Source organism: Ammospiza nelsoni, chromosome 9, assembly GCF_027579445.1.
Source record: "Ammospiza nelsoni isolate bAmmNel1 chromosome 9, bAmmNel1.pri, whole genome shotgun sequence".
Classification (NCBI taxonomy): Eukaryota; Metazoa; Chordata; class Aves; order Passeriformes; family Passerellidae; genus Ammospiza; species Ammospiza nelsoni.
The window spans coordinates 22,291,580-22,318,367 of NC_080641.1; the positions used below are offsets into that span (position 1 = coordinate 22,291,580).

General features: G+C 42.0%; 1 protein-coding gene across 1 annotated transcript; it reads left to right on the plus strand.

Annotated features, from left to right (window-relative positions):
* Positions 1-3,285: 3,285 nt before the first annotated feature.
* On the plus strand, positions 3,286-25,526 carry LOC132076910 (vitellogenin-2-like). The gene is made up of 35 exons (XM_059478322.1): positions 3,286-3,355; positions 3,470-3,490; positions 3,596-3,747; positions 5,045-5,296; positions 5,811-5,972; positions 6,064-6,212; positions 6,809-6,959; positions 7,088-7,245; positions 7,334-7,499; positions 8,336-8,461; positions 8,811-9,029; positions 9,941-10,158; positions 10,292-10,389; positions 10,667-10,791; positions 10,902-11,003; positions 11,638-11,757; positions 11,841-12,030; positions 12,761-12,854; positions 12,966-13,151; positions 13,684-13,828; positions 13,945-14,167; positions 14,246-14,421; positions 14,804-15,583; positions 15,965-16,018; positions 16,863-16,949; positions 17,984-18,196; positions 18,286-18,428; positions 18,827-18,965; positions 19,445-19,580; positions 20,017-20,203; positions 20,520-20,608; positions 21,662-21,759; positions 22,504-22,663; positions 24,149-24,310; positions 25,186-25,526. The coding sequence occupies exons 1-35, from the start codon at positions 3,286-3,288 to the stop codon at positions 25,299-25,301; spliced, it is 5,667 nt and encodes a 1,888-aa protein (XP_059334305.1). The 3' UTR covers positions 25,302-25,526.
* The last annotated feature ends 1,262 nt before the right edge of the window (positions 25,527-26,788 follow it).

Consider the following 26,788-nt stretch of genomic DNA (forward strand, 5'->3'; position numbering starts at 1 on the left):
GAGCAGGACTCTGCAAGCCGGATTATTTCCAAGCCAGTAGTGGCTGGAGATCTCCATGGCTGAGGCAGGATCCAGGTGCCACCAGGGGCTGCTGCTGCTCCATTGTGTGCTCATGGGTGCCCTGCTGGGACTGTCAATTGTGTTTGCTTTACTTGGGCTTTCCTGCTTCAGCCTGGTTTTCTTTAACTTTTGGGATAATAATGCCTTGAAGAACAAAATAACTAAAATATTTAAACTCTTGTTTCTATCTACTGAGTGGTTAGCAATTAATAAAGATTTTGTACTAATTTTTTGCTTTAGAGTTGTGTAACCTGTCTTGCAGAAGTGGAAATGTGTGACAGTCTCCATGGAAGAGCTAACTGTGCTAGAAGGGTGTATGCAGTTGAGTCCTGAGCTGGCCTCACTTGGTCTGGAAGTCTGGAGTACAGATTGGGTCCTGTCTGTGTAAAGAAGTAAAATATGGCTAGAGTTATGGATTTCTCTATATTCAGTATCTGGGAAGATTTTAAATCTGAAACTACTGCAAATAATGGTGTGAGCTCTGCAGAGGGTGACATTGTGGTACTTAGAGCTGTTTGAAACAACTACAGGATCTTACTCAGACTTGAAGAGCAAAAGGAGGGAGACTTCCTGCAGGAGTGTGATACAGGTGTGTCACTTCACATAGGTGTATATTTGAAATAATGTATTGAGTGCTCTTCTCAAGGAACAAGAAGTAGAGACTCCAGCAAATGAAGACAATACAGCTATTGTTAGCTACTCATGCATGATATTGAGAAGATGAGTGGCTCTCTTAAACTGTGGTGTTTCACAAGAATCTTTAGCTACAACATTCATTGCTGCTTTTTCAGGCTGTGATGAGTGTGCTTTTACCCTAAATATCAGTCTGATTAGGTCTGAGTACTTACTTTCCAGGATTATGTTGAAGATGTTAATTTTTTTCCCTTTCATCCCCAGTGGCTAATATATAGCTCCTGCAACACAAACTGTATAGCAGAAAAACCTAATAAATGGAAATTTTTCTTAAGAGAACCTTCTCCCTACAAAACAGCTGTTTTCTTCCTACTTTGAAGAGATCCTTCCACCAGATTCTGCAGGCATGCACTACTTCACTTGTAGCAGGACAAAAGAAAAAACAGACTGAATTTTAACTTATTTTCTGGGGCTTGTTTTGTGTCCAGGTAGGTTTCAACCAGGTCAAGGTAACTGATATATGTAGATAATACCAATACAATCACATTATTCTTGAAAGGAAAATGGAAGGATATGCAGAATAATGGCAATACTGTGCGTGTAGAATTAATTTAGTTATTATACAGGTTTATTTTTTTTTTAATTTGTAGTTATCACTAAGCCTTATGAGATATCTTGGTTTTAGATTTTTTCTGATTTGCAAGAGAATTTGATGAGAAGAAATGAAATGTTGACATAGCTGTATCAAAAAGCTGACCTCACAAGAAGTGTTCAGATTATCCAATGATTTATTTATTGCTTTCAGAAAATACATCTGATATCTAATGTTCACTATGCCCTACAAAGCTGCACTGCAATGAAAACCTAAGCTCCCATGGTGTGCATTTTGTTGTAGTTTTCATATTTTGTTGTCGTTTTCACGCTTGTCAGTGTTGGTTTCTTTATTCACATTTTGAGTTGTACAAGACGTACAACTATTTGGTACACATAACAGGTAAGTTTGTTTTAAATAAGTATTTACTAATAAAAATTTATTTATGACTGTATAAAAGAGCTTGTCACCTGAGGCACAAAACATGCTTGTTCCCTTGGACATAGATAATCGTGAGAAATGAGACATTTCTTGCAAGTGTCCACCCTTCATCCCTCAAATGTCTTCTGCAGTGAGCTGGGTGACGGTTCCCAAAATAGTTCATACAGCCTGAGGTGGATTTTCAGTCCATGTGGAATCTGAAATAGTCAAGGCCTATGGGACAGACAACCCAGGAACAGTACTTGCTAATGGAAGGCTGTAGAACTGTGAAATAGAAAATAAATGTTCATTGTGGGTGTTCAAATAACATTTGCCACAAAGCACACTCCTGTGGTTAATCATGTAACTATAGGAGTTGTGGGAGTAGAATAAAGTGTCTGATTAACCAGTTTGTCATAGATGTTGAATTTGAATGGGATTCATGACTTTTGTGTCACTTCAGGCAACACAATAAACTGTAGGCTTTGAGGTGCTCCTTCAGAAACATCCTCCAACTCAGAAGCCCCTGTGCATTTTTATTTCTGATTCAGATGCCACCTAGCTGGCTTTGGAAGACTGTGTCACTTGTGGGAGGAATGAGTCTGGTCAATCCCCCAGTCCCTCACCATGCTCAACCAGGCCAAGAGTGTTTTGTGCATCTCCACTTGCCTCTGTGGCCCTGAGGTTTCTAGAAGAGAACACCTGTGTGAATGTGTGCCTGGGCTCTCACTGTAAATCCATGGTGAAGCTGGCTGCAAGCCTGCAACTGTTCAGGTGATTCAGCTGCATTTTGGGATTGACTCCTTAGGAAATGCAAAAGTTCTAGCTGACCTGCACTCCCATTCCCCCTGCTTTGCTTGGAGGAGTCTGTGGCTTTTAATTGTTCAGATTTGGCTGTCATTTACCTTGAAAGATAAAATATTTACTGATGGCTTATGAAATCTTTGTTCATTTAAAAATATTCCTGGTCATTGTGACCAGAGTTGAAAGGACACACTGTTCCTCTGATTTATTTGAATAAAAATATTTATATGCCATATATATAGGTTTTCATTAGATTGTTAATGGGCTTTGGTGCACATAGGAGTATAATGGCAAGGGGATATCTGTCCGGATCTGCTGTCTGCAGGGGCAGCTGGAACCAGTGCTGAGGGAAGGGGAGGGACAGTGTCAGTGTGTGATACTGACTCTGCTAATTGGGCTGCTATCAGCTAGATAACAGTTTGGGTCAGGTGCCAGGTCAGCATAACCTGGGCAAATTCAACCTAGTCTATGGCAAGACCAAATATCAGCAGCCAGCAGTGACACAACCTAGGAAATGAAGTAATGTGTTTATTGTAAAATTATTGTAAGTGATCTAGTAAAAACTTATTAGGATAAGTTGAAACTTTTAAACAATTCAGCCAAGGGCTTATGAGATAATCAGTGATGTGCCAAGGTATGACTTGATTTCTGTTATTGAATCTGAAGAGAAAGTATGATTGCAAAAAGGGAAGTGTTTACATTAACTGATAAAAAACTTGAGAATTCAGCAGAACACAGCCACGTGTTCCTGAGCTTCCTTCCATAAAAGTCTCACCATGTCTGCCACAGCCCCATTCACCTTCACTATGAGGGGGATCATCCTTGCACTAGCGCTCACCCTTGTAGGTAAGGCTACATATCCCTGCTTCACCTTTCTTTTCCAAATTTTCCTTAAGTTCAGTGGCAGTGATTGGATCTAGATTGAACATTACTTACCTGGTTTTTCATCTCTTTTTGTAGGTAGTCAGAAGTTTGATATCGGTAAGTAAATTTCCTTCTATAACCTGTTTTCAGTGAATTTGCTGTTATTTCTATTTATTAGAACATGCTTACAAGTACTGTGAAAATGGCTATTATTTCCCTCAGAGCCTGGATTCAGTAGCAAAAAGACCTACGTGTACAGTTATGAAGGCTGGGTGTTGAATGGGCTTCAAGAAAAGAATTTGGCCAAAGCTGGCGTGCGCCTGAGCTGCAAACTGGAGATCAGTGGGCTGTCAGAGAACAGCTACCTCCTCAAGGTACTGCACCTCCTAAATGTGCAACAGTGAGCTAAAATCACAGCTTTAATTGCATCTGCCTGATGTGGGGTGTAGGAAAGCTGCAGGAAACACAACTGGAGGCTTATCACTGTAAGTGTCAGAGAATGAGAGGCAAGCTGCTGTTTCAGAGGGATGGGTCACTTACCTGTGCTCCTTGTGGAAGTTGTTGGTAGCAGCTGTTCCTCAAAACTTATTGTAAATACAGCTGCTGGGGGTTTGCTAGAAAATGGAAAACTAAAGACATTTAAACTTGCTCTAAGATTTGATTCTAGTCTTAGCACACATTTCCCACTCCTGTGGGAAGCCAGGACTTTGGTATGTAAAATCATTGTCATGAAGGCAACTAATAAAAATAGACTTAAAAAGTGATAAAAGCTAATGATAAAAAGTGATTCATTATAAAGGAAAGATTAAAAAGTGAATGTTGTGAAAAAGGAGTGTGTAATAATGTTTGGTGTTTGAATAATGCAGTAAAAGATCTATACATGTGAAATCATGTCTCTGCTGATGTCAGCAGTGATAGGAACTGGCTCAATTCAAAATAAATATGCTTCAGAAATGTACTTTTACCCCTTTAATTCAGTTACAAATCAGAGGTTCTTTGTCACTGATACTCAATTCAGTGACAGCTGTCACCAGTTGTATTGAACTGTAGATCTTTCAAAACTGCGGGCTAGGGATTGCATTTCACACTATAGACTGTCCTGAAATTCTTGTATGGTTTGTACCAGCCTGTGCTCTGAGGCACTTAAGCTGGCAGTAACTTTACCAAAGTTACTGAAATTGCTTCTTATTGACATTGTATCTCAGTGTTTATAAATATATTGTTCATTGCTTAAGTATTTTGGTTGATTTAAATAAGTAAAAAATAGGAAACAAATGTAGTAATTAGTTTAGTCCAAAAAAAGTTGTATAGGAATAAGTTAAAATGAAACATTCTAAAACTGCAAATTTTTTTACATTTAGAATGGTATAAGCTTTTTAAATGCTAAATATAAAGCAGAATATTTATTATAAGGCTGACAAAAAGGGAGACTTTATTTGATATGTTAACTGCTTCTGTAAGATAAAACAGTACTATTGAGCAGACAGGATTTGCACTGGTTTTACAATAGTGTAAACACAAGGCAAAAGAATAAACTGCTCTATGATTTTCTAAGCCTACATTTGGAAGAAAAGAGTATCTCACTAGTGGTTATATTAATTTCTTCCAATATGTTTGCATATTTAGTACCAAAGGGGTTTTATTCACCTAAGTATCTTGATTTCCTCCCAGATCCGCTCCCCACAGCTGGAGGAATACAATGGCATCTGGCCCAGGGACCCATTCACTCGATCTTCCAAAATCACCCAGATGGTTTCCTCATGCCTTACCCAGCCCTTCAAGTTTGAATACAGCAGTGGACGGGTTGGAAACATTTATGGCCCAGAAAACTGCCCTGATACTTGCATTAACATTGTGAGAGGAATACTGAACATGATACAAATAACCATTAAGAAGTCACAGAATGTGTATGAATTGCAAGAGGTGTGTTTCTTTCCATTCTAAAACTGTTTTGCTGAAAGAATGTGGTTTTTTTTCTCTTTAGCTGGTCTTCCTCTGAGTTTCTGTCTATCTGCATCTACTTTTGTGTGATTGCAGTAAGAAAAAGGTGATTTTTATTCATATAGAAGTAAATGTGTGCATGTGTGTTCAACAAATTACCTGGGCTGAATTCTTTTTAAGTCATATGTCTTTAAGTCTTAACATGCAGTTCTTTGGAGGAAAAGAATTATTATCCATTAGTTTATTTGTTATATGGCTTCCATAATACAGCTATTTGATCAATTTTATTTGTTAATTGTTGATATAAAGTGATTACTTTTCAAGTTCAAACTCCATCCCCTGACCGAGTATTGGTCACATACCTATTATTTAGTTCAGTAGGAATGATTGTATGTAATAGTAGCAGATTCATTGAGAATCTTCATGAAGTAAAACTTCTCACACAGTGAAATCCTGACATAATTGGGAAGTCTCATTTTCTGCATTCATCTGCCAGGCTGGGATTGGAGGTGTTTGCCATACAAGGTATGTCATCCAGGAAGACAAGAAGAACAACCGAGTCTCTGTGACCAAAACCGTAGACCAAAATAATTGCCAGGAAAAAGTGGTGAAGAGTCTTGGAATGGCTTACATCTACCCCTGCCCTGTTGACATGATGGTACGTGAGATGTGGAAAGATCTTCCTAATTACAAACACGGCCACTGTGTTCCCATTTATTCACTCTTTGGATCTCCCTGTTGTCCTACAGAAAGAAAGGATCATCAAGGGGACTGCAGCTTTCTCCTACAAGCTGAAGCAGTCGGACAGTGGTGCCCTGATCACAGAGGCTGTCTCTCAGCAGGTGTATCAGATCTCACCCTTCAGTGAACCCACCGGGGTCGCTGTCACGGAAGCAAAGTAGGTGGGACGTGGGCTTGCTTCACAAAGTGAGAATAATTAGAGGTTCTATCAGTTCCCTTCACCCCCAGCTGAAGTGAAATGAGAATTGGGCTCCACAACAGTTAAATGGAGATGTGTAATCACACTTGGAGTTTCCACAGTCCAAAAAGTTCAGCAAACCATTTTCTATTTGTACCCTGGTCAAACTGGCATTACAATTGCATGGAAGAAAAGGGGAAAAGCTGTTTTGTTCACTTATACCATAAGAATGCTGCTTTGCTGCTCTGTTTGTTCTGACCAGGGGCTAATTTGTAGTGTCAGGAGGAAGATAGTGTCTGTAGAAATATGATCATTCCTAACACCAGGTCAGTAGCTCTCATTCAGCAGACAGTGGTTTTGCTTCTCCTCGGAAACAATTTCATTGTAGATAACTCCAATGCCATTTTGTTCTAGATAGAAAGCTTTATTCATTAGCAAAAGGTTTTCTTTTGATAAGAAATTTTTTAAAGAGTGAGACAGTTACCATCTTAGTATCACTGAACAAACAAACAAGAGTTGGCACATGGGTGAAGAGAGATAATGCCTTGCTCCTGTGACTCTTGTCTCTTTGACAGACAACAACTCACCTTGCTGGAGGTGAAGAGTGAATGGGGGAGCTCCCCAGACATCTCCATGCAGAGCTATGGAAGCCTTCAATACCAGTTTCCAGCAGTACTGCCACAGATGTCAGTGCAGCTCATCAAGACCAAAAACCCTGAGCAACGGGTATTTTTTTCCAAATTGCTTTCCTAATTAAAAAAAAAAAAAAAAACAAACCAAAAAACAAACCAAACCTGATCATAAATTCCAAAGACTGTAATTATGCATGCCCTCTGTCTTGTGTTCTGTACTAGATAATTGAAACACTGCAACACATAGTCCTGAATAACCAGCAAGACTTCCATGATGATCTCCCATACCGCTTCCTGGAGCTCGTCCAGCTCTGCAAGCTGACAAGCGCTGACACCCTTGAGTCCATCTGGAGACAATGCTCAGACAAGCCCCGCTACAGGTATTTCATTGTACCAACCTATAAGAAACTCTTTTGGTTTTGTGACAACTGGGAGCTAAAATGAAGGATTTTAAAAATCTCTCTGCAGGCGGTGGCTGCTGAGCGCAGTCTCTGCGACGGGCACCCCAGAAGCTCTGAAATTCATCAAGAGCAGAATCCGCAGTGACGACCTCAGCTACCTTCAGGCTCTTCTCAGTGTTCCCTTTGCTCTCCATTTCACAAAAGCTGATGAACACACTGTTCCAATAGCAGCAGTGAGTAAAGCCACGTGAATCTTTCCTGTCTCACAACGAAAGGAATGATAATCAGCAACTGTGATTAAGTACATTAGAGGCTGGATTCTCCTCTTGTGAACACTAATTTTGTGGAAACATTGACCCGTGAATTTTTTTTGGCATAGCATTTATTAGAGGATAGTTCCATATCTTCATTTCTCTATATTGATGTAAAGTCCTTTTCGTATAAGAGCTTCTGTGAATAATTCCCATTTTAGTTTTCTGGGCTCACATGGCATGCCTTCTACAGACAAAACTTTGTCCCTTTAATCTCTTACTTCTGAAACAAATTATGATTGCTGTGTTATGTCACTTGAGCAGCTCTTTCGATTACAAACTAGTCCATGAAGTGGAAAATGCTGCAGGAAAGGTATTAGTGCAAGCATCAAATATGTTGACACAATAAAGAACCATTAATTCTGAACAGGATTTTTGCCATCTCTAGCCAATATTCTGAAGCAGAAAAAGCAGAAATTATGGGAAAGTGCATCATTAATATTATTGAGTTGCACATTTTGCTGGAGGTATTCCATTTATACATTGATGTTTATCCATAATCTTAATGTTTTCAGTGTTCAGTTGACAAAAATCAAAATGTAACTAGGTCAACTTATATGTGTATAAACTAGCGGGGAATTAAGCTTCTAACTAAAGCTTCCAAATATAATGTCTACAACCTACTTTAATTTGTTTAGATAAGAAGAGTAATCATTCTGAAATTGATCCCTTTAAATAAGATCTGATGGTTTTCCTGCTCTGAGAGCTTTGTGAAGCACTGTGTTAAATGACAATTTTTTTTTTTTTCTTCTTCACAGGATTTAGTGACAAGTTCTCGAGTCCAGAAAAATCCCTTACTTCAACAACTTGCCAGCTTGGGATACAGTTCTGTGGTGAATAGATACTGTTCTCAGACCTCAGCTTGTCCTAAAGAAGCTCTCCAGGTAGGCAACTTTTTGCCAAGCTTTTTTTTTTAATAGCTTAGTAATGTTCATCATATTAGCTTAATTCTTTGATATACAGTATAAAAAGGATGACTGGAAGTATAAATACACATTTTGTAGGTTTTCTTCAGAACAAAGGCATCAAATAATTTTGCAAATGTAATCATTTTCTTCATCATTGAAAACACAGTTTTCACATTGCAAGGGTGAAATCCTGAGAGAAACCAGCATTAAATTATTTTTATCAAAGCCAGTTGCTTTATTGTGACGGGCTTTTCAGTGGGTAAGGGGGACACTGTGGACAGTCTATAGATTAGAGTGAGAAGACTGAACTGTGCTTTGTTTGCAGCCCATCCATGACCTGGCAGACGAAGCACTCAGCAGGGGCCGTGAGGACAAAATGAAATTGGCTCTGAAGTGCATTGGCAACATGGGAGAACCAGCCAGCATCAAGCGCATCCTCAAGTTCCTCCCCATCTTTTCATCCAGTGCTTCTGATATCCCCATCCACATTCAGATTGATGCCATAATGGCCTTGAGAAAAATTGCTTGGAAGGACTGCAAAACAGTATGTAGGATCTGGTAGATTTTCTTAACTTAGTGAATTAGATATGTACCCTAAGTGTAATGGTTTTAATGGCACTGTGTGTGGATTCAGTTTTTTCAAAAAAAGATTATTTTTAAGAACAATACTACACAGTTTTATATTTAGCTGATGTTTTCTGCCAAGATGTAAGGATAATTAGTCAGTAGGAATCTTCCAGCAGTGTTGTTTTTCTCGTCTGTTGTAACCAAGTCCTGTGTTAGTTATAGTGAACACTTAGCCACCTAAAAGTCAGACTTATAATTTAAATTGCCTCTGTAATCAGGAGGAGAGACACTTTCTGTTAAACTCGTAGGCCAAATGTCAGCATTACTCTGCCTCTTTTAGACCCTTCCCTTGAGGCTGGGTGAGTCACCACTGACCCCACACCGAGGTTGCTGTCACAGAAAGTGTAGCAAGACTCCCGCCTTTCAGATGGTTTAGGTATAGGACCTATATAAGAAACCATTCACTCAGACTGTTTTTGGTGAACTGCTGAACCCTTTTAAAATGGTCTAAAATAATTAAGCATACTCACTGAGTCAGTGGAGTTGTTTCAAACAATGAATCTGTCTTATTATCTACATTTTTTTCTTCCATAGATGTTCACTGATGTTTGAATATCAGTAATGTACAAAGCAATGCTGGTGCCATTTGGATTGTCATGGGTTGATAGATGGACATTTATTTCCATTTCAGTGGTTTCATGGGGCTGTTCCACCATGGCCCCTTCAGTTATATTAGTAGTTATGTGGAACCCTGCAGTAAAAAAGATCAGGAAACTTTTCTGCAGGGATAATGATCCCCTTTCCCTATTTTCTGTGGGTTAGATGTGGATCCAGATTGCAGAATGGTTTCAGTTATTGTTAATTCCAGACCCTGTTTTGTCTGTGCAGGTGCAGGGATATCTCATCCAGATCCTGGCTGACGAGTCGCTTTCCCCCGAAGTGCGGATGATGGCTTGTGCTGTTATCTTTGAGACAAGGCCTGCCCTTCCCTTGATAACAACCATTGCCAACGTGGCCATGAAGGAGAGCAATTTGCAAGTGGCCAGTTTTGTGTATTCCCACATGAAGGCTTTGTCCAAGAGCAGGTTGCCATACACCTACAACATGTGAGTAGAGACAGCAACAAAGCAGGTGCTCTTGAGCAAATTATGATCTTCTGCATGTGCTGACAACTGAGGTCAGTTGATTTACTGACAGGAGCTTGTTTCTGGATGTTATTACCTTTTTCATTTTGTTTAGATCTTCAGCTTGCAATATTGCCCTTAAGCTGCTGGCCCCCAAATTGGACAGGCTGAGCTATCGCTACAGCAAGGTCATACGTGTTGGTGGCTACTTTGGTGAGTAAGTGTTTCAGGGATCAGGAAACTTTCACTTCAGAAATCCATTCCAAAAATATTAAGTCCTTTGCAGAAATATTGCATTCTTTTTTTCAGTGAGAAATTAAATTGAGATTCATATGTTTAGAGTAGCCATTTAATAATTTCTGCCTAAACAGTTAGAGTTTATGTAATGATATATCTTAAAGTTGGCGGTAGAAAAAGCAGCAGAAATATGATCTTGAATGGTAAACAGAATGGTTAGAAAAAAGATGTCTCTTGTTTTCTTCTGCCACAGATAACTATAAAGTTGGTGCTGCTGGAGAAGTCCTTGTTATGAACAGCCCAGGAACAATGTTCCCATCAGCAATCATTTCCAAGCTGATGGCATATTCTGCAGGGTCAGTGGCTGATTTGGTGGAGGTAAATATTTACCTAAGTCAATAATAAATCAAATTAAAATTAAAACTCCTCACAAAGTTTCCTCTCTGTAAGCATGTTTCAGACTGCTCCTTCTCGTGCTGTTTTGGTAGGCTGGTGTCCGTGTGGAAGGCCTCACAGATGTCATCATGAAACGAAATATCCCATTTGCTGAATATTCCACATACAAAAAGATAAAGGAGATTGGAAAAGCTGTAGGTATTTTCAGTAATACATGTGGGTTATGTGAAAAGGCATTGGTGATGCTTCTCACTCTAGCTAAGCCTTGTATCAGGAAGTTGAAGGAGTCAGCTCAAGTATTTCTGTGAATGAGAAATGTGCAGTGGAGACTGCAGGGGACATTTGCCATGGCTGCAATGGCTTCTGCCAGTTTTTGCTCTGGCTCTGCCTCTTCCCCACCTCAGAGATGGCTGCAGGAGGAGCACAGGAGGGAAGGGCATAGCAGGCATTGCAGCACAGTGTGTCACATGCCTGGCAGGCTTCCTACTCTCTCTCTTCACCTACCTCACCTAGTTTACAAGAATATGCCTTTGTCTCTAAGAGAAAAGACTTTTTTTTTTGCAGTGCTTTCAAACTGGGTTTAATGGTACTAATGGCTCAGACCCTGTGTGTGAATGTTACTGTATTGGGATACCAAACATTTGTGGGCATCTCAATGGTGGGAGAAAGTGTGAATTAGTGCCACAATGCTATTTACAATTGGAAATCTTACAAAGGAAAAGGGCAGCTTGGCCAGTGATGGGTTTAGTTATGGGTGGTTTAGGACGAGTTATCATTTATGAAGTGTTCTGTTAAGAAACTTTGCTTGTGTCTTTATCTGTTCCCCAGCTGCTGGGATGGAAGGAGCTGCCAACAGAAACCCCCTTGATATCAGCCTACTTTAAACTCTTTGGCCAAGAGCTGGCCTACATCAACATCAACAAGGAGGTGCTGCAGCAGGCCGTGAAGGTACCAGGGCCCCTGCTCTCTGTGCAGCACTGGCCAGCGTTCCAGCCCCCCGTGCCCACATTCTGCTCTCTGTTTTCCCACAGGCCGTGCTGGAGCCCGCAGGCCGGAGCACGCTGCTGAGGAGGGCGGCGGCCCAGCTGCGCGCCGGCACCGCGGCCCAGTGGGCGCAGCCGCTGTGGCTGGGAGAGCTGCGCTACATCGTCCCCACGGCCCCCGGGCTGCCCCTGGAGTACAGCTCCTACAGCACGGCCCTGGCCAGGGCTGCTGCCAGCGGTGAGCCCGGAGCGGGCACGGGGGGACAGCGCCTGGGAGAGCATGGAGAAAGGAGGGGAGAGCCAGGAGGTTAGAAATAGAGCTGGCTTGGGGATTGGAGAGTGGGCAGTGAAGGTGTTTGAAGAGAAGGTGGGTGCACTGGTTTGTGCATTGAGTTTGAAGGGAATGAAGACAGAAGAGGTGAGATGAGAACCTGGGAAACCAGAGAGAGAGAGGCCACAGCATTCAAAGCCAAAAAACCACAAGAGCTGCCTGGGGAGCTGATGCAGACATGGGTAGAAGGGGGTGGTTCCTGAGCGGTGCTCACACAAGCTAAGGAGGAATCAATGTTGATTTAAAAAGAGAAGAAAATAGAAAACAATCAAAAGTGCACTGTTAGTAACATTAAGAAGGAGGAAGAGAAGAGGGTCTTCTGACTCCCCATGTTTCTGAAATTTTAGTGTCACACCAATTATCAAACTTTCAATTTGGGTCAGCTCTTCATTTTCTTAGTATATTTTTATTTTCATTTTCAGTATGTTGCATCAGAACCTTTGCCTACATAACAAGCTTCCTCTGCATTTTCAGTTTTCTTCAGAATCATGAAAGGTTTCATGTACCCCAAAGTCTGTCTTGTTTTCCATCTGTATTTACTGTACTAACAAAAACACTTCCTCCTACTGGAAACTGCTTATGTTTGACTCCTTTCTTTCATTTTTACAATGTTTAAATATTGTTCTTGCATTTGCAGTTGATGGAAAGATATCTCCCCCTTTAACTGGAGATTTTAGACCTTCACAGTTGCTCGAATCCACTGTGCAGATTCGTTCTGACATAAACCCCAGGTATGGCAGGTTTTTGAGGCTTTCCCTATGAAGGAGGTTTTCAAGGGAAGGCAGAACCTCATGGGTGAAAAGAGCACCTTCCTTACACCTGACTGCTGCACTCTGTTTCAGTCTATACATACAGAAATTTGCAACAATGGGTGTCAACACAGAATACTTCCAGCAAGCTGTGGAAATTCAAGGCAAGGTCCTGACAAGAGTGCCAATCAAGTTTGATGCTAAGATAGACATGAAGCTGAAAAATATTAAGATTGAAACAAATCCATGCCATGAGGAAACTGAGCTAGTGGTTGGAAGGTATGGTAGCATTACTTCAGAATATTTTGTGTTGCTGAAGCCCCACAAAGTTCACTATTGACTGACCTCCCACAGAGGTCTCTAGAGAGGCAGAGTGACTCTTCAGTGTGTAGCAAAACCTTTGGGATAAAGCACAAAGAAGACAAATACAGGAGCTAAAAATCAGAAGATAACTGAATTATTTAGCAGTGTGATTTTTATATTAAATTGTTTATTATTTTGTGTTCTTATTATTTTTTATTATTTTATTGTCTTTTAAGGATTTTGATTTATGTGTTTGAAGGAATATTTTTGATGTTTTGGAACTTTTGTTGAAATTTATCTAGACTTTGAGAATTCCTGCAATATAAGAAAATTATATTTGTCATGTACTCTTTTTTTGTTTTCAATAATATTTATATTTCTAAATTCATATATAATCCCTATGTTCAAATATCTTACCTTTGTGCTGTCAAATGATACTCAGAAGGATGTATGAATCCAAAGACAAGGGGTTGGAATAATTTACTGTTTTTTGCATATATCTCAACAGACATAAGGCTTTTGCTGTATCAAGAAATTTAGGAGAGCTAGGTGTTGAAAAGAGAACTGCAATTCTCCCAGGAGATGCTTCATCAAATATTGTGGAAGAACCTTTCAAACCATCAGATAAAGCTTCCAGTGAAGACTTCACAAAGGTAACCTATTTTTTTGGCTTACACAGTAATATTCACCCTCTGTGCACTGGATGTCTGTAGTTTCACTCTTGCCTGTGACAGTCCCAGTGGCACTCACACCCTCATCTCTAACGCAGCCAGCAGCTGACAGCGCCCCAAGGAAACGTGCCCATGGCTCTCAAGAGGATCTTGGCCCCGTCGCAGAAAGGAAAGCTCATAAACGAGACATTTGTGTCAAGCTGCAGCACCTTGGCTGCCAGCTCTGCTTTGCCAGCAGGTCACGAGATGCCAGCTTCCTGAAGAACACCTATTTGCACAGGCTGATCGGAGAGCACGAGGCTAAAATAGTCTTGATCCCAGGTAAAATACTGAGCATCTTGGGCTCGTCAGTGCTGTCTGAAGCAGTATAACTCCCTAACATGTGCAATTGTTGTGTAGTTGAAACAGATGCTGATATTGACAAAATTCAGCTGGAGATTCAAGCAGGATCCAGAGCAGCTTCCAAAATAATTAATGAAGTAAACGCAGAGTCGGAGGAAGAGGGTGAATCATCTCTGTATGGGGACATTCAAGCTAAACTGAAGAAGATTCTGGGCATTGACAATGTGTTCAAGGCAAGTGACTGGGTATGGCAGTGGGGAACGTTTTCCCCTAAATGAGGGCAGGAATTAGAGGTACAGTGTGGGGAGCTGGCATGGCAAAGAAAGGCTGAGGCTGCTTTGGAAGGTGCCAGTGCCCCAGGCTGAGGTATTGCTCCTATGGCGTGCATCCAGCAGGGTGGGCTGGGCTGGGCTGGGCTGGATTTCAGCTGGATGGAGTGGATCTGAGGGAATTCTGCAGTTTCTGCTGTGAGTGAGGCAGGGAGATGGAGGTGGTTTTTTTCCTTGAAAAGCTGGTGTGAGAACCCAGCTTTGTCCAACACCCACAGAAGTTTTACTTTGCAAAAGCAGGACCAGATGTATTCTCTCTTTTGCACCTCTTGGATTGTGTTTGCAGATTGCAAATAAAACACGACACCCGAAGAAACAACCTTCAAAGAAAGAAAACACTGTGCTTACAGAGCTTGGGGCAGACCCTGACACAAAACATCCCTCCAGCTCATCTTCTGCCTCCTCAGCTGCCTCCTCTTCCTCATCGTCTGCTGTTTCTCCTCGTCGTAAAGAGGCTGGCGATGAAGATGAGAATAATCAAGAAGAGCAAGCGAAAAACAAAGATGCAAGCAGCAAGAGCAGCAGCAGCAGTGGCAGAAGCAACAGCAAGAGTAGCAGCAGTGAGAGCAGTAGCAAGAGCAGCAGCAGTGGCAAAAGCAGCAAGAGTAGCAGCAGTGACAGAAGTAGCAAGAGCAGCAGCAGCAGTAGTGACAGAAGTAGCAAGAGTAGTAGCAGTAGCAGCAGAAGCAGCAAGAGCAGCAGTAATAGTAGCAGCAGCAGTAGCAAAAGCAGTAGCAGCAGCAGCAGTAGCAAGAGCAGTAGCAGCAGTGACAGAAGTAGCAAGAGCAGCAGCAGTAGAAGCAGCAGCAAAAGCAGTAGCAGCAGCAGCAAAAGCAGTAGTAGTAGCAGTAGTAGTAGCAGCAAAAGCAGCAGCAGCAGTAGTAGTAGCAGAAGCAGCAGCAGCAGGAAGTCATCAAGTCATCACAGCCATGGGCATCACTCGAGGCATGTGAATGGCAGCAGCAGCAGCAGCAGTGAGTCACTGAGCCACCACAGCCATGAGCATCATTCAGGACATCTGGAAGGTGGCAGCAGCAGCAGCAGCAGTGCATATTCCAAAATATGGGTAAATCAACTGATGCTACTAATCACGCCCCTGGCTTTGCATGACAAGTCAGGACATTAGGAGATGACCAGTAGATTTTAGCAACATAAAATTGAAGAATTTATTCTACAAACACACCTGCAATCATTGGCACAGATGTCTGCTTCATCTCAAAAGTTTTCACAAGTTTGTTGAAAATTTTGCTACTGTCAGGAAATGGTGTTTTTGACAATTTGCTGTCCATAAACATTGCATATTTCTGTCTTAATAAGCATACAGGACTATGTATGAATGATAATCAGTAAATTTCTTATTTAATTTCCAGTTCTTAGATTTTCATACAATTGCAGCATTTCTTTTCCTCTGAGACTTCTAATCTTCTTGTTGTTGTCATTTTCAAAGGAAGCTCATGAGATTTATCAGTACCGCTTTAAATCAGCACACAGACAAGAAGAGGTGAGTTTTTCTTTCCTCACTAAAAGAAGTATGGAATCTGTCAAGAGTCAAATGGAGATTTTAATGGCAACATGTTATCTTTGTTGAGAAAAATTACAGTACTGATAACATTAGAACCATGGTAGTTCTTCTGAGATGGGTAAAGACAGTGAGCTGTGTTCCCTTTTGTGCTGTGCACATGAAGCCACTTGTGGCTCTGCAAAGGAGCTACAAAGCCTCTTCCAAAACAATAAAACAGATTGGAGCTGCACACTTTGAAGGAACCATGAGAAGCTTGATTCACTTGGTTGGCTTTGATCACCTGGTTTCTTGGGTTGGAATCACTGAGGTACACGAGGATAGTGATGGTGACAAATGTAGAAAGATACCTTATTTTATAGTATTTTGGTTGAGCAGATTCTTACTAGGGCATGAGCCAGCCAGAGCAGTGTACTTGGCACTGGTGCTCCTCAAAAGGTAACATTTGAGCAGTGTGTGTCCACTCAGATGCTCCTTTCCATTCAGTTAGTCCATTCAGTTCATCAGGCCTGTGCAGAATTTCTGGTCTGTCACATTGAGTGAGAAGCTGATTAAATCTGACTTGCTTTGGTCCATTGTTTTTTTCATATAGGGAATTCTCATCTACATATGGTCCTTATGGACTGTGAAGAGACAGATACGTTTGGGGAAACAAGATTTTTCAGAGTTAGATCCTATATAGTAAGCAGGACAAAGCCAAGTGCCATGAGAGAGAGCATTGTTCAGGACTGCCTCGTGCAATTTCTTCATGCATTCTTTAAAGTTACCCTCTTAAGCCTGTTGTGGTTTGATTTTTTGGGGAGTTTTTTGGATTTTTTTTTTGCAGGTCCCGAAAGGAAAACTCCCAGATGACCAAATTGACAGCTCACATTCCTCTGCCAGATCCAGTCATGCCACATCTCGAGCTTCATGGGTTAGTTGCATCATTTTTAGGGGGTTTTGACAGCTTGGAATTATCTCAGAGTGGCTGTGCACTGACAGTAATTGTATATAGTAATAATTACAATAATCATGGGAAGGGAGAAATGCCAACCTCTTGAGTCTCAGGTATCAGTCAAGACGTGCACCATAGCTCCCACATGCATTTTCCCCAGCAGTGAGGACCCTTCTTTCTTTCATCACAACCCTTCCCTCATGGAAAGCCCACCCAACAGATGCCTGCAGAGACTCATTTTGTGACCTCTGCATCCTGGAGGGAGATTGATTGAGCACTGCAGTGCCAGTGTGAGGACATTGATGGTAGCAAAAGGCATGTTCCAGAGGGGCATGGAGCACCTGGGCTCCTCACCACCAGGCAGAGGAGTGCAGGCTTGAGAACGAAGGAGAGAAGATATTGAAGGTCATGATGCACTTCAGGCTGTTCTCCAAGGGAAGGGGTTCTTGATGTTGGAGAGAATGTCCTGGGTTATATTCTGTGCTGAGTTGCTGTGCAAACACAGAACCTGACTGCTCCACAGAGCTCATAGCCCAAGTGTGAGCAGAAAGCCAGCACAGGACCCAGACAGATAAACAAGAGGAGATGAGTGGGGATGTTTCTGCTGTGGCAATGAGTGACGCATACCACTGACAGCTGATGTTCAAACTGAACCGCTTGCTTTTATTCACAGGCTGGATACTAACAATGAGGCCCCAATCATATAGTCATTACAGTGTTTTAATTATATGACTATTTCCATGGTATCAGCTGTAGCTCAGGAAATGGCACAAATTTTGGCTCATAAAAACACAGTGCTAAAAGCCATCTGGCATGCAGAGGCACGTGCACATTAGAGACATATGCATGAGGTTTTATAGGCATGTGTATGTGTGTAATACATATGCTGGTATATATTTGTGGTTCAGTTGTTTATTTTTTCCATTTATCCATCTAGATCTTGCATCTAAAATGTTCCATGGTAACTCTTCTATAATTATATGTTTTGCATACCTTCTCCCTCTTCCTCTTAGCCCAAGTTTTTGGGAGATGTTGAAGCCCCAGTGTTAGCAGTTTTCCTGCATGGCATCCGTGATGATAAGAAGATAGGAGGCCTCCAGCTCGTGGTGTATGCTGATATTGACTCCATCAAGCCTAGGATGCAGGTATTTGTGTCCAACCTCACAGATTCAAGCAAGTGGAAGCTCTGTGCTGATGCTTCAGTCCACAATGCTCACAAGGCAAAGGTAAGGCTCAAAACTGGCTTGTACAGCTCTGTATGCATCACAGGAATGCTCCAGGCACTAAAAAAGGAACCATTGTCCCTCCATCACAGGCCTACCTGAAATGGGGACGTAATTGCCAGGACTACAAGGTTTCATCTGAGCTGGTAACTGGGCAGTTTGCTGCCCACCCTGCTGTACAAGTGAAACTGGAGTGGCCTAAAGTTCCTTCCAGCATCAGATCCGTGGCAGAATGGTGAGAATTGAGTCTGCCGTGACACTTGTTAACAATGCTGGTCAACTGGGAAAAATCAGCATCTGCACACAAGGTTCTAGTGGCTTAAGTGCTGACTGATACTTTATTCTCTGATCTGTCCAAGTACTGCCTTTGGACATAAAAGCTGAGTGGGATTACATCTCATTTTAACGTACAGTAACTCTTGATATTTGCCATAATTACTGAAAACTGAGGAACAGATCCTTCCTTTCACTGAACACTTGATCAGTAGAGCAGAGAGTGGGTGTGAGGACATAACCAGGGATCCTGCAGACTATTATGCTGCTTACACACAGGTGTGAGACAATCTAGCTGGGATGTGTGCAGCCTTTTTTTTTCTCCATCTCACTAAATCTTTCTGATTTGAACTTTTGAAGGTTTTACAAGTTCGTCCCTGGGGCTGCATTTATGCTGGGATTCTCTGAAAAAGAGGACAAGAATCCTTCTCGACAAGCCAGGGTGATCGTGGCTCTAACTTCTCCAAGGACTTGTGATGTTGTTATCAAGCTTCCTGATGTAATTATGAAATATTTTTATCACTCTTCTATCTTATTCCTAGTAGAAAAATGTAACTGTTTAATTACAGTGGGTCAATTCTGAGAAAGAAAAATTAAGTTAGCATCAGCTTGGGTGCAAATGATGAAAATTGCTTTTATATATTTCGATCATTATATTTCATAGATGTCCATATAGTGATTCTTTTTATGGAGAGAGACGTGGGTACTCATAATGACATGAGTTTCCATCTGTAGTATCTCCCTAAGTGTTCACCTCCTCAGCTTTAAAAGGGAGCAATTCATTCTCTCCCAAACAATACCTGAATGACTTCTCTCACACCATGAGAGAAAACTGAGCAAAAGCAAAAACCTCATGGACAACGAGTCAGATGATTTATGCTCATGTAAATTCTTTGTAATGAAAGTAGAATAGGAAAAAAATCCTAGCTGTTTGCTGGCATGGGTACATTTTGAATGTGCTTTTGAATTCCTTTTCAGATTACCCTCTATGAAAAAGCCATGAGGCTTCCCCTGTCACTCCCTGTAGGGCCAAGGACATCAACGTCAGAGCTGCAGCCCCCCAGCTGGAATGTCTTTGCTAAAGCCCCTTCTGCAGTGCTCGAGAATTTGAAAGGTCAGATCTAACTGGGTTCAGAAGCATGACAACTTCAGTTTCACAATTCATTTGGGCACCTTGTAAATTTTTCTGGCATTGTTTATCTGAGTTAATTAGGAAATATTCTGTAATAATGTGAGGATGGTTCAACTGAGATAAAATACTGTGCATGTAGAACAGAAATCATCAGCATTTCAGGGATCAAGATACCAATTATCCAAATTGATAAGATTTTAAATTTCTGTCAATTATTTTTCTGTTAGATAGAAGAACACATTTTATATGCCTTTATGGGTGCTTACTAGCCAAAAGTCCCTGTGAACCATATGAAAATATCACATAATGAAACAAATACAAAGCTAAAATACTATGGCACTAAAAACAAACCACACAATTTAGTGGCTTTCTCTCATGGAAAACAAGAATAACACTTTTTTTTTTTTTTTTTAACCAGCTCAATGTTCAGTTTCCTACAACAAGGTCTCAACTTTCAATGAAGTTCGGTTTAACTACACAATGCCAGCAGACTGCTACCACATCTTGGCTCAGGACTGCAGCTCTGACCTGAAGTTCCTGGTGATGATGAAGAATGGAGATGAATCTGTGAACTTGAAAGTGATCAACATCAAGATTGGCAATCAGTAAGTAACTTCTGCCAGATGCTGGGAGCATGAGGGACCTCCCTGCCCACATCTAGCATGAGAGGAGCTCCAATCTGAGCTTTCCTGCAACGGCCAGCAGCCCATGGAGTTTCAGCACTCCCCTTATTTATTTTCCATGCATATTGAACATGACGCTGATTCTCTTATCCAGCATCTTGGGTGACAAGAGTACCCCTGCTGTAATTCAAGCATTTGAAATGAGCTTGTGCTCTGAGCAGTGATGTTGAGTGAGCAGGAAGCACTGTGAGTGTGTGAGGGTGGCACAGGCAGGGTGTGAGCACTCTTGTCCTTGCAGTGAGGTCGACATGCGCCCTGCCGACGGACGCGTGCAGCTGCTGGTGGATGGGGCTGAGAGCCCAGCCAACGTGTCCTTGACATCTGCTGGTGAGTGGTGCAGCACGGGCTGCTCAGTGGTCACATGTGCTTTGGGAGAAAGGAGGAAAGAGACGGAATCTGTGAAGGAGATTTGATCAGTTTGTATTCAATCCGTGTTTCTTTTGTTTTAAGGAAATATTTAAGAATATGTACTTTACTCATTTGCAGAGGGACACTTAGAAAGATTGGTTAGAGTGTGAAGCTCTTGAAGTAGCCTAAATAAGCAAGATATAATTAGCAGGAAGATCCCACCTTTTTGTACAACATTGCAGGTCCTGTTGTAGTTCCAAATTTGAGAAGGGTTTTGGCTATGCTATCAAATTTTGCTTGATTAAAAAAGTAGAGCTTTTCTAAAATCCACTACACGTGACTTGATTGATATTGATGTTTTTCCTGATTTGATTTGTAGGTATAAATTTGGCTTGCATTCTGCCAGGGATAGGTATGGAGAGCTGGTGAAACAGCCTGCTTGATTCTCCCAAAATAAGAATAGTTTGTTTCTGTGAAAAGTACAGGAGGACCTTGTTTCTTCCTGTGTAGTCAGGGGCTATATACAGTGTGGGTATTCTGACTGAAGAGCTGTAATATATGAATTGGGCTAAATCTTGCTGAAATTGGGTTAGCATGTACCAGTGCTGAGCTCTGTCCTATTTGTTATGTACTTGGGAAGTGATAACTGTGCCAGAAATGGCTCCAGTGGCAGTCAAGGTGTTCCTCATATTTCCATATTCCAATGCAGTGCACTTGGGGCCTTGTTGATCTGCACAACTACAGAGCTACTACAGACAGCTCAGTAATAATTTATAGATATAAATGTGATTATGTTAATAACCCCAAAAAACTTAATAAGTCTGTGACCATTAACATTCTCTTCCATCCTTTTGCAAGCACCCATTTTCTATATTTGCCCATTTCTACATTGCTTTCTTTTATATTTGTGTTTCTTGAATAGGGTAAGTGTGGAATTTTGAAGAAAAGAACATTTTAGAAACATGACAGTTGCTTTTTTTCTCTCCTGAAGAAGCGAAGTTTGGTCTGGTTTTGTTTTGTTTTTTCTTCTAGGTGCTTCTCTGTGGATCCACAGTGAAAATCAAGGGCTTGCACTCCTCGCCCCAGCCTATGGCATTGACAAACTGTACTTTGATGGATACACATTCAGGGTATCGTTCTCCCTCTTCATAAGATTAAGAAATTTCCATAGAATTCCCTTAAATCTGTGTGTATGGGGGCAAGGGTGTACAGTGGCAAAGGCAAGTGTGTGCAGGCACAAAAAACCCCAAAGGGCAGATGATGCTACAGGATTGCACAGTCCTGCTCTTTATTTCTGGGTGTGAGAAATAAGAACCTTTGATGAACACAAGTATTCTGTTCTTGCAGTACAGATGTGTGTTGGGAAGTGGGTCTGTGAGTGTACACACACTGAGTCAGCAGTGCCTTTGCAAGAAAAATTAGTTTTCAGCTCCTGACGCTGTTCTTGCAGCTGTATAATTCTTCAAAACAGCAAAAATGCAGCCATTCTTCCTAGATAAATGAGTGGTTTAAAGTGTGCACAGAAGTTAACATGAAGCTGGAACGTAAGGGGTTGGTAAACAGTTTCATGTCTGTCTCTTGTACCATCAAAATAACAACCAGAAAAAAGCTTCAGCATATTAATAATAGTCTACAGCATGAATAACTCAACATCCTAGACTGGCACAGTGGGTTATGAAGGCTGTATCAGTTACAGATTCTGCAGCCCCACAGGAGTTTGGCATCTGACTGTCAGACCCTTTTAAATTCTTATCAAAGAGATTTTAAATGTTTGTGCATTAACTTGCACTGGAAGGGACCTGCATAGCAAAAATGTGCTCCACAGGTATTACATTTTTTTAACTTGAAATCTCTCCTCTTCTTTTTCCTCCAAGATCCAAGTTGCTCTATGGATGGCAGGGAAAATGTGTGGACTGTGTGGAAAATACGATGCAGAATGCGAACAGGAATATCGGATGCCCAATGGATATGTAGCTAAAGATGCAGTGAGCTTTGGGCATTCTTGGATTTTGGAAGAAAGACCTTGTAGAGGAGGTATGCAAGCTCTAATAAATTTAATATAATATTACTGCAGTTGTTCCGGAATAGTGGGTTCTGTTCAGAAAATTTAAAATCCATATATATTTTGGGAGGAAAAAGCATATTAGGAGATTCATTATTAAGGTGATATATTAAGTTTTAAAATTACTTGCAAGTTGAGAAAGAAATAAGAAATCACAGGTTAAACAAGTCAAAATATACAACTTAGTTAAGTTCAAAAAATAATATGAATCAAAATCTTTATTTCAGTTTTGAAGTATTTTAAATGAGGATCAGAAAGAGGATAAGCTTCACACACAATGCTTTTATTTAAGCACAATTCCATTTTCTGGACATCAATTTTCAGCAATTAGTCCATCAAAAATCGGATGGGGATTAGTAGTTATTACCAGGGCTGACCACCTGGTTTTTGAACCAGTGCAACCTGTCAGACAAAGCATTCATGTTTGGTATGTACAAAGTAGATGAGCAGTCCAGGGATTTAATTACATGGTTGAAATTAAAAAGCTGCATTTTAAGTCTTTCATAGATTAGGATCTTTTGGTGTGCAGCTCTCACTGAGGTTATGATGCAACCTCACACCACAGTGCTTGAGGAGAGCAGGCACGTTGCATCTGCAGAGACTTGTCCTGTGGGAAGAACATCCTCAGTCCCTGCAGATGGCTCGTGCATGTCTAGCTCAGCATTAGCTGTTACCCTTCCATGTTTTTGTCACAAATTCTGGACAACAAACTTGCTTTAGATGGATATGGAGTCCACACGCACATCCACAAAAATATTCCTGTGGCTGGTGGTGAGCACATTCTGCTTCCATTTAACATATGGTGGAAGCTGCTGAAATTTGAAGACATAAAGCTTATATCTAGGAATAAATTGTGGTCTGTTTAGCTTCTCACATGTAACTGCTTGTCCTGGGAATCCAAAATGAGATCAATATTCCTTGTTGGCAGCAATGACTGTTGCTCTCTCTCTGACTAGTTCTGTGTCTGAATGACATCGTATTTGGTCAGAAATCTCCTCTTTAGTTCCACTGCTGAATATTCAACATTTTAAAATGTGGTTTGACAGCTATTCAGTAAAGAAAGTTATTGGTCACAGTTTTGATGTATGTAGTAATGGAGTGAGGAATAGAATGAGGTTTGAGGCAGCTAGGGCTAGTACGCCTCCTAGTTTGTTCGGAATGGATCGATGGATTTTGGAAGGATTTTCAGTTTACCTTGAAAAATGTTTATTAGAAAGTACTGTGTTTCTATATCCTGATCTAGAAGCAGACCAGTTGCATTTGAAATTAGCTTTCCAGGGCTCCATATCCAACAAGCTGATTTGAAAGATTGATCAGCCAGTAAAGCTTCTTCATTTATCACCAAAGCACAGTTTTCACAGAGGGGAGTTTGCAGACGGGCGGTGTGGGCAGACGGGTCCTTTGGGGGGGTCTGGAGCTGTGTCCCGTTGTCACAAGGCTGTCCCCGCCCGTTGCAGCCTGCAAGCTGCGGCACGCCTTCGTGAAGCTGGAGCGGGCGGTGCAGCTGGCCGGGGTCGAGTCGCGCTGCCTCTCCACGGAGCCCGTGCTGCGCTGCAACAAGGGCTGCGCCCCCACCCGCACCGCCCCGGTCACCGTGGGCTTCCACTGCGTCCCGGCAGGTAAGGCAACACCCGTCCCGCTGCCCAGGAGCTGGGCAGGAGCAGCAATACATTGTCACTTAGTTGTTCCACTTGAAAAACATCAATGCGGCACGGCCGTAGGTAGGCATGGACTTACTGCCCTATTGACTGAAGCCCTTTCCCTGTTTTGTTAATAGGCAAACATTCCTTCAGTGAGGGAGATGGTTCTCTGTCGTACATTTAATGGTTTTCATTGTGCTGGGATGTAAAATCTAAACTGAATTCTCCTTCGTGGTGCTTAGGGCTGGCAAAGTAAGGGCAGCACAACAGCGCAGTCAGCCCTGGGATTCGGCTGAAAAGCTGTGTGCAGGCTGAGCCATGGAGGAACAAGCACAGCACCCCAAAATGGGGATCCTTGCCTTGCATTTTTTATAAATCACTGCCTTTGGGTGTGATCCTACTTCACTGAGCTGATTTAAGTACTAGAAGAGCAGGTGTGGACAGGATTGTACTAGAAGGGCAGGTGTGCATACAGGTCCAGTGATATAGGAGGATTTATTTTCTATACATGTATTGTAGATTATAAGACACTAGATAAAATAGATATAGATTATATAGAGAATAGAGTTGTATCTGTTTTCCAAGTTTTTTTTCTTAAAGATTGTAATACCCTTTCCTAAGTGTATCATTAATAAAATTCTTCATGGAAGTAGTAGCTTTCAATGTAGAATTGACTTATTAATGAAGTGGATTTCCTGGAACATCTCTGTGTGACTTAGACAAATATGAATATGTAAATCAGTGAGGAACAGCCAAGCCTGCTGTAATTAATAACTAGTGCATGGTAAATGCTGTAGCTTGCAGAACTACTTGTCAAGTAAACTGTTTAATTTTCATTTCTTGTTCCCCATCAGATTCAGCCACCAGCCTGACAGACAAGCAGATGAAGTTTGACCAGAAGTCAGAGGATATGAAGGACACTGTTGATGCACACATAGCATGTACTTGTGAGAATGAAAACTGCATATGAAGCTGTACCTGTGCAGCATAGGAGAAAACAGAAACACTTTCATATTTTTATTGTGTAGTGTAAAAAACCTTGTCTTAAGGAATAATAGATACTAAATTAAGTACTTAAGGATCTTGTATGGGGAATCTTTCCAAGTAATTTAAAGTATTAAACTTTATTATTGTAGAAACTGTTATGATTGCCCATAAATATCTGATTTCATAATAAATCCATGCATGGAAAAAATTGTGAAGGTTTCCTTATTTCACTGGTGGTGGAAAGAGGTCTGCATAGGTTCTCCTTATCCCCCATTTTGTAGACTTCTTGAGTTCTGTGCACCGGGGTTCTGTTCAGGGCCACTGGGAATTGGGTCAGCAGGACCTGATCACCTTGGTGTGATGCTGCACCTCTGCAGCAGCCACACAGCTGTGGGGCTTGGCCAGAGCTCTGGGATGGGCCAGTGCTGCTGCAGGGAGCAGCAGGCTCAGGGAATAAACCTGAATCTCGTGTCCCTGGGCAGGGCTGCTCTGAGGGAGCCAGGAACACGTTAAGTTTCTGGTGTGCCACGTGCAGAAGCTACGGTGAATTGGTGTCCTGGAGCAGGACAGGGTGGGGCACACCAAGAATCATCAAGCACATCAAGCACAGCACCTGCCAAAGGCTCTGAACTGAGCCAGACCTCTGCACTCAGGGGGAGATGCCCCAACCTCTGTGCCCAGCAAGAGTCGTGGCTGCAGCCCCCCCCAGGTGGGCTCTGCCCCAGGTCAGTGTGGGCATGGCCAGGGACGAGCTCATCTGCCCTGAGCAGTGCAGCCAAAGGATCCCAGCAGACCTGGAGGGTGTTTTCTGCTTGCCTTGAGGCTCTGTTTGCAGGCTGGCTATGCACACTGGGTGAATGGGATTTTGAGAACACTTGAGAACATTCTGTAAAAATTGTGTTGTTTTGCTCTCCCCAGCAGCTTTTGCACATTCAATGGATGCACATACCTGAGTTTTCTCATTTGGGTATCAGTTTTATAGTTCAGAAAGGTACAGTCCTTAGTACCAAAAGAAATCTGTTTGAAAGGTCTAAATATACCATTCTATGCAGTTTAGATGCTGCCATGGTAACCTGCACTGCAGAATGCTGGGGAGCTGGCAGCAGCAGCAAAGCCATGAGCTGGTGGTTTGCTGCGTGCCTGGAACTCACACAGGGCGGTGATGGAAAGCACAGATTTCCAGGTAACCTCAGGCTGAATCCAGCAGAATCCAGGGCTTTATGTGGCCCCTGTGGGCAATGCTGGCACAAACTTCCAGCTCCAGTTGGGGCAGCCCGTGAGGCTCTTCTCTTCCCAACGTGCCAAGGCTGGAGCAGAGTTTTGGGGGAATTGTTTTCCAGCAGCCTCAGCATGCAGGTGTGCTGAACCCCAGCAGCACTGCCCTGGCAGGAGAGCCTGGGTGAGCATCAGCCAGGGCAGCCAGAGCCTCTGTGGGACTGCAGGCCAGGTGGGTGTAGGTGTCCATCTCAT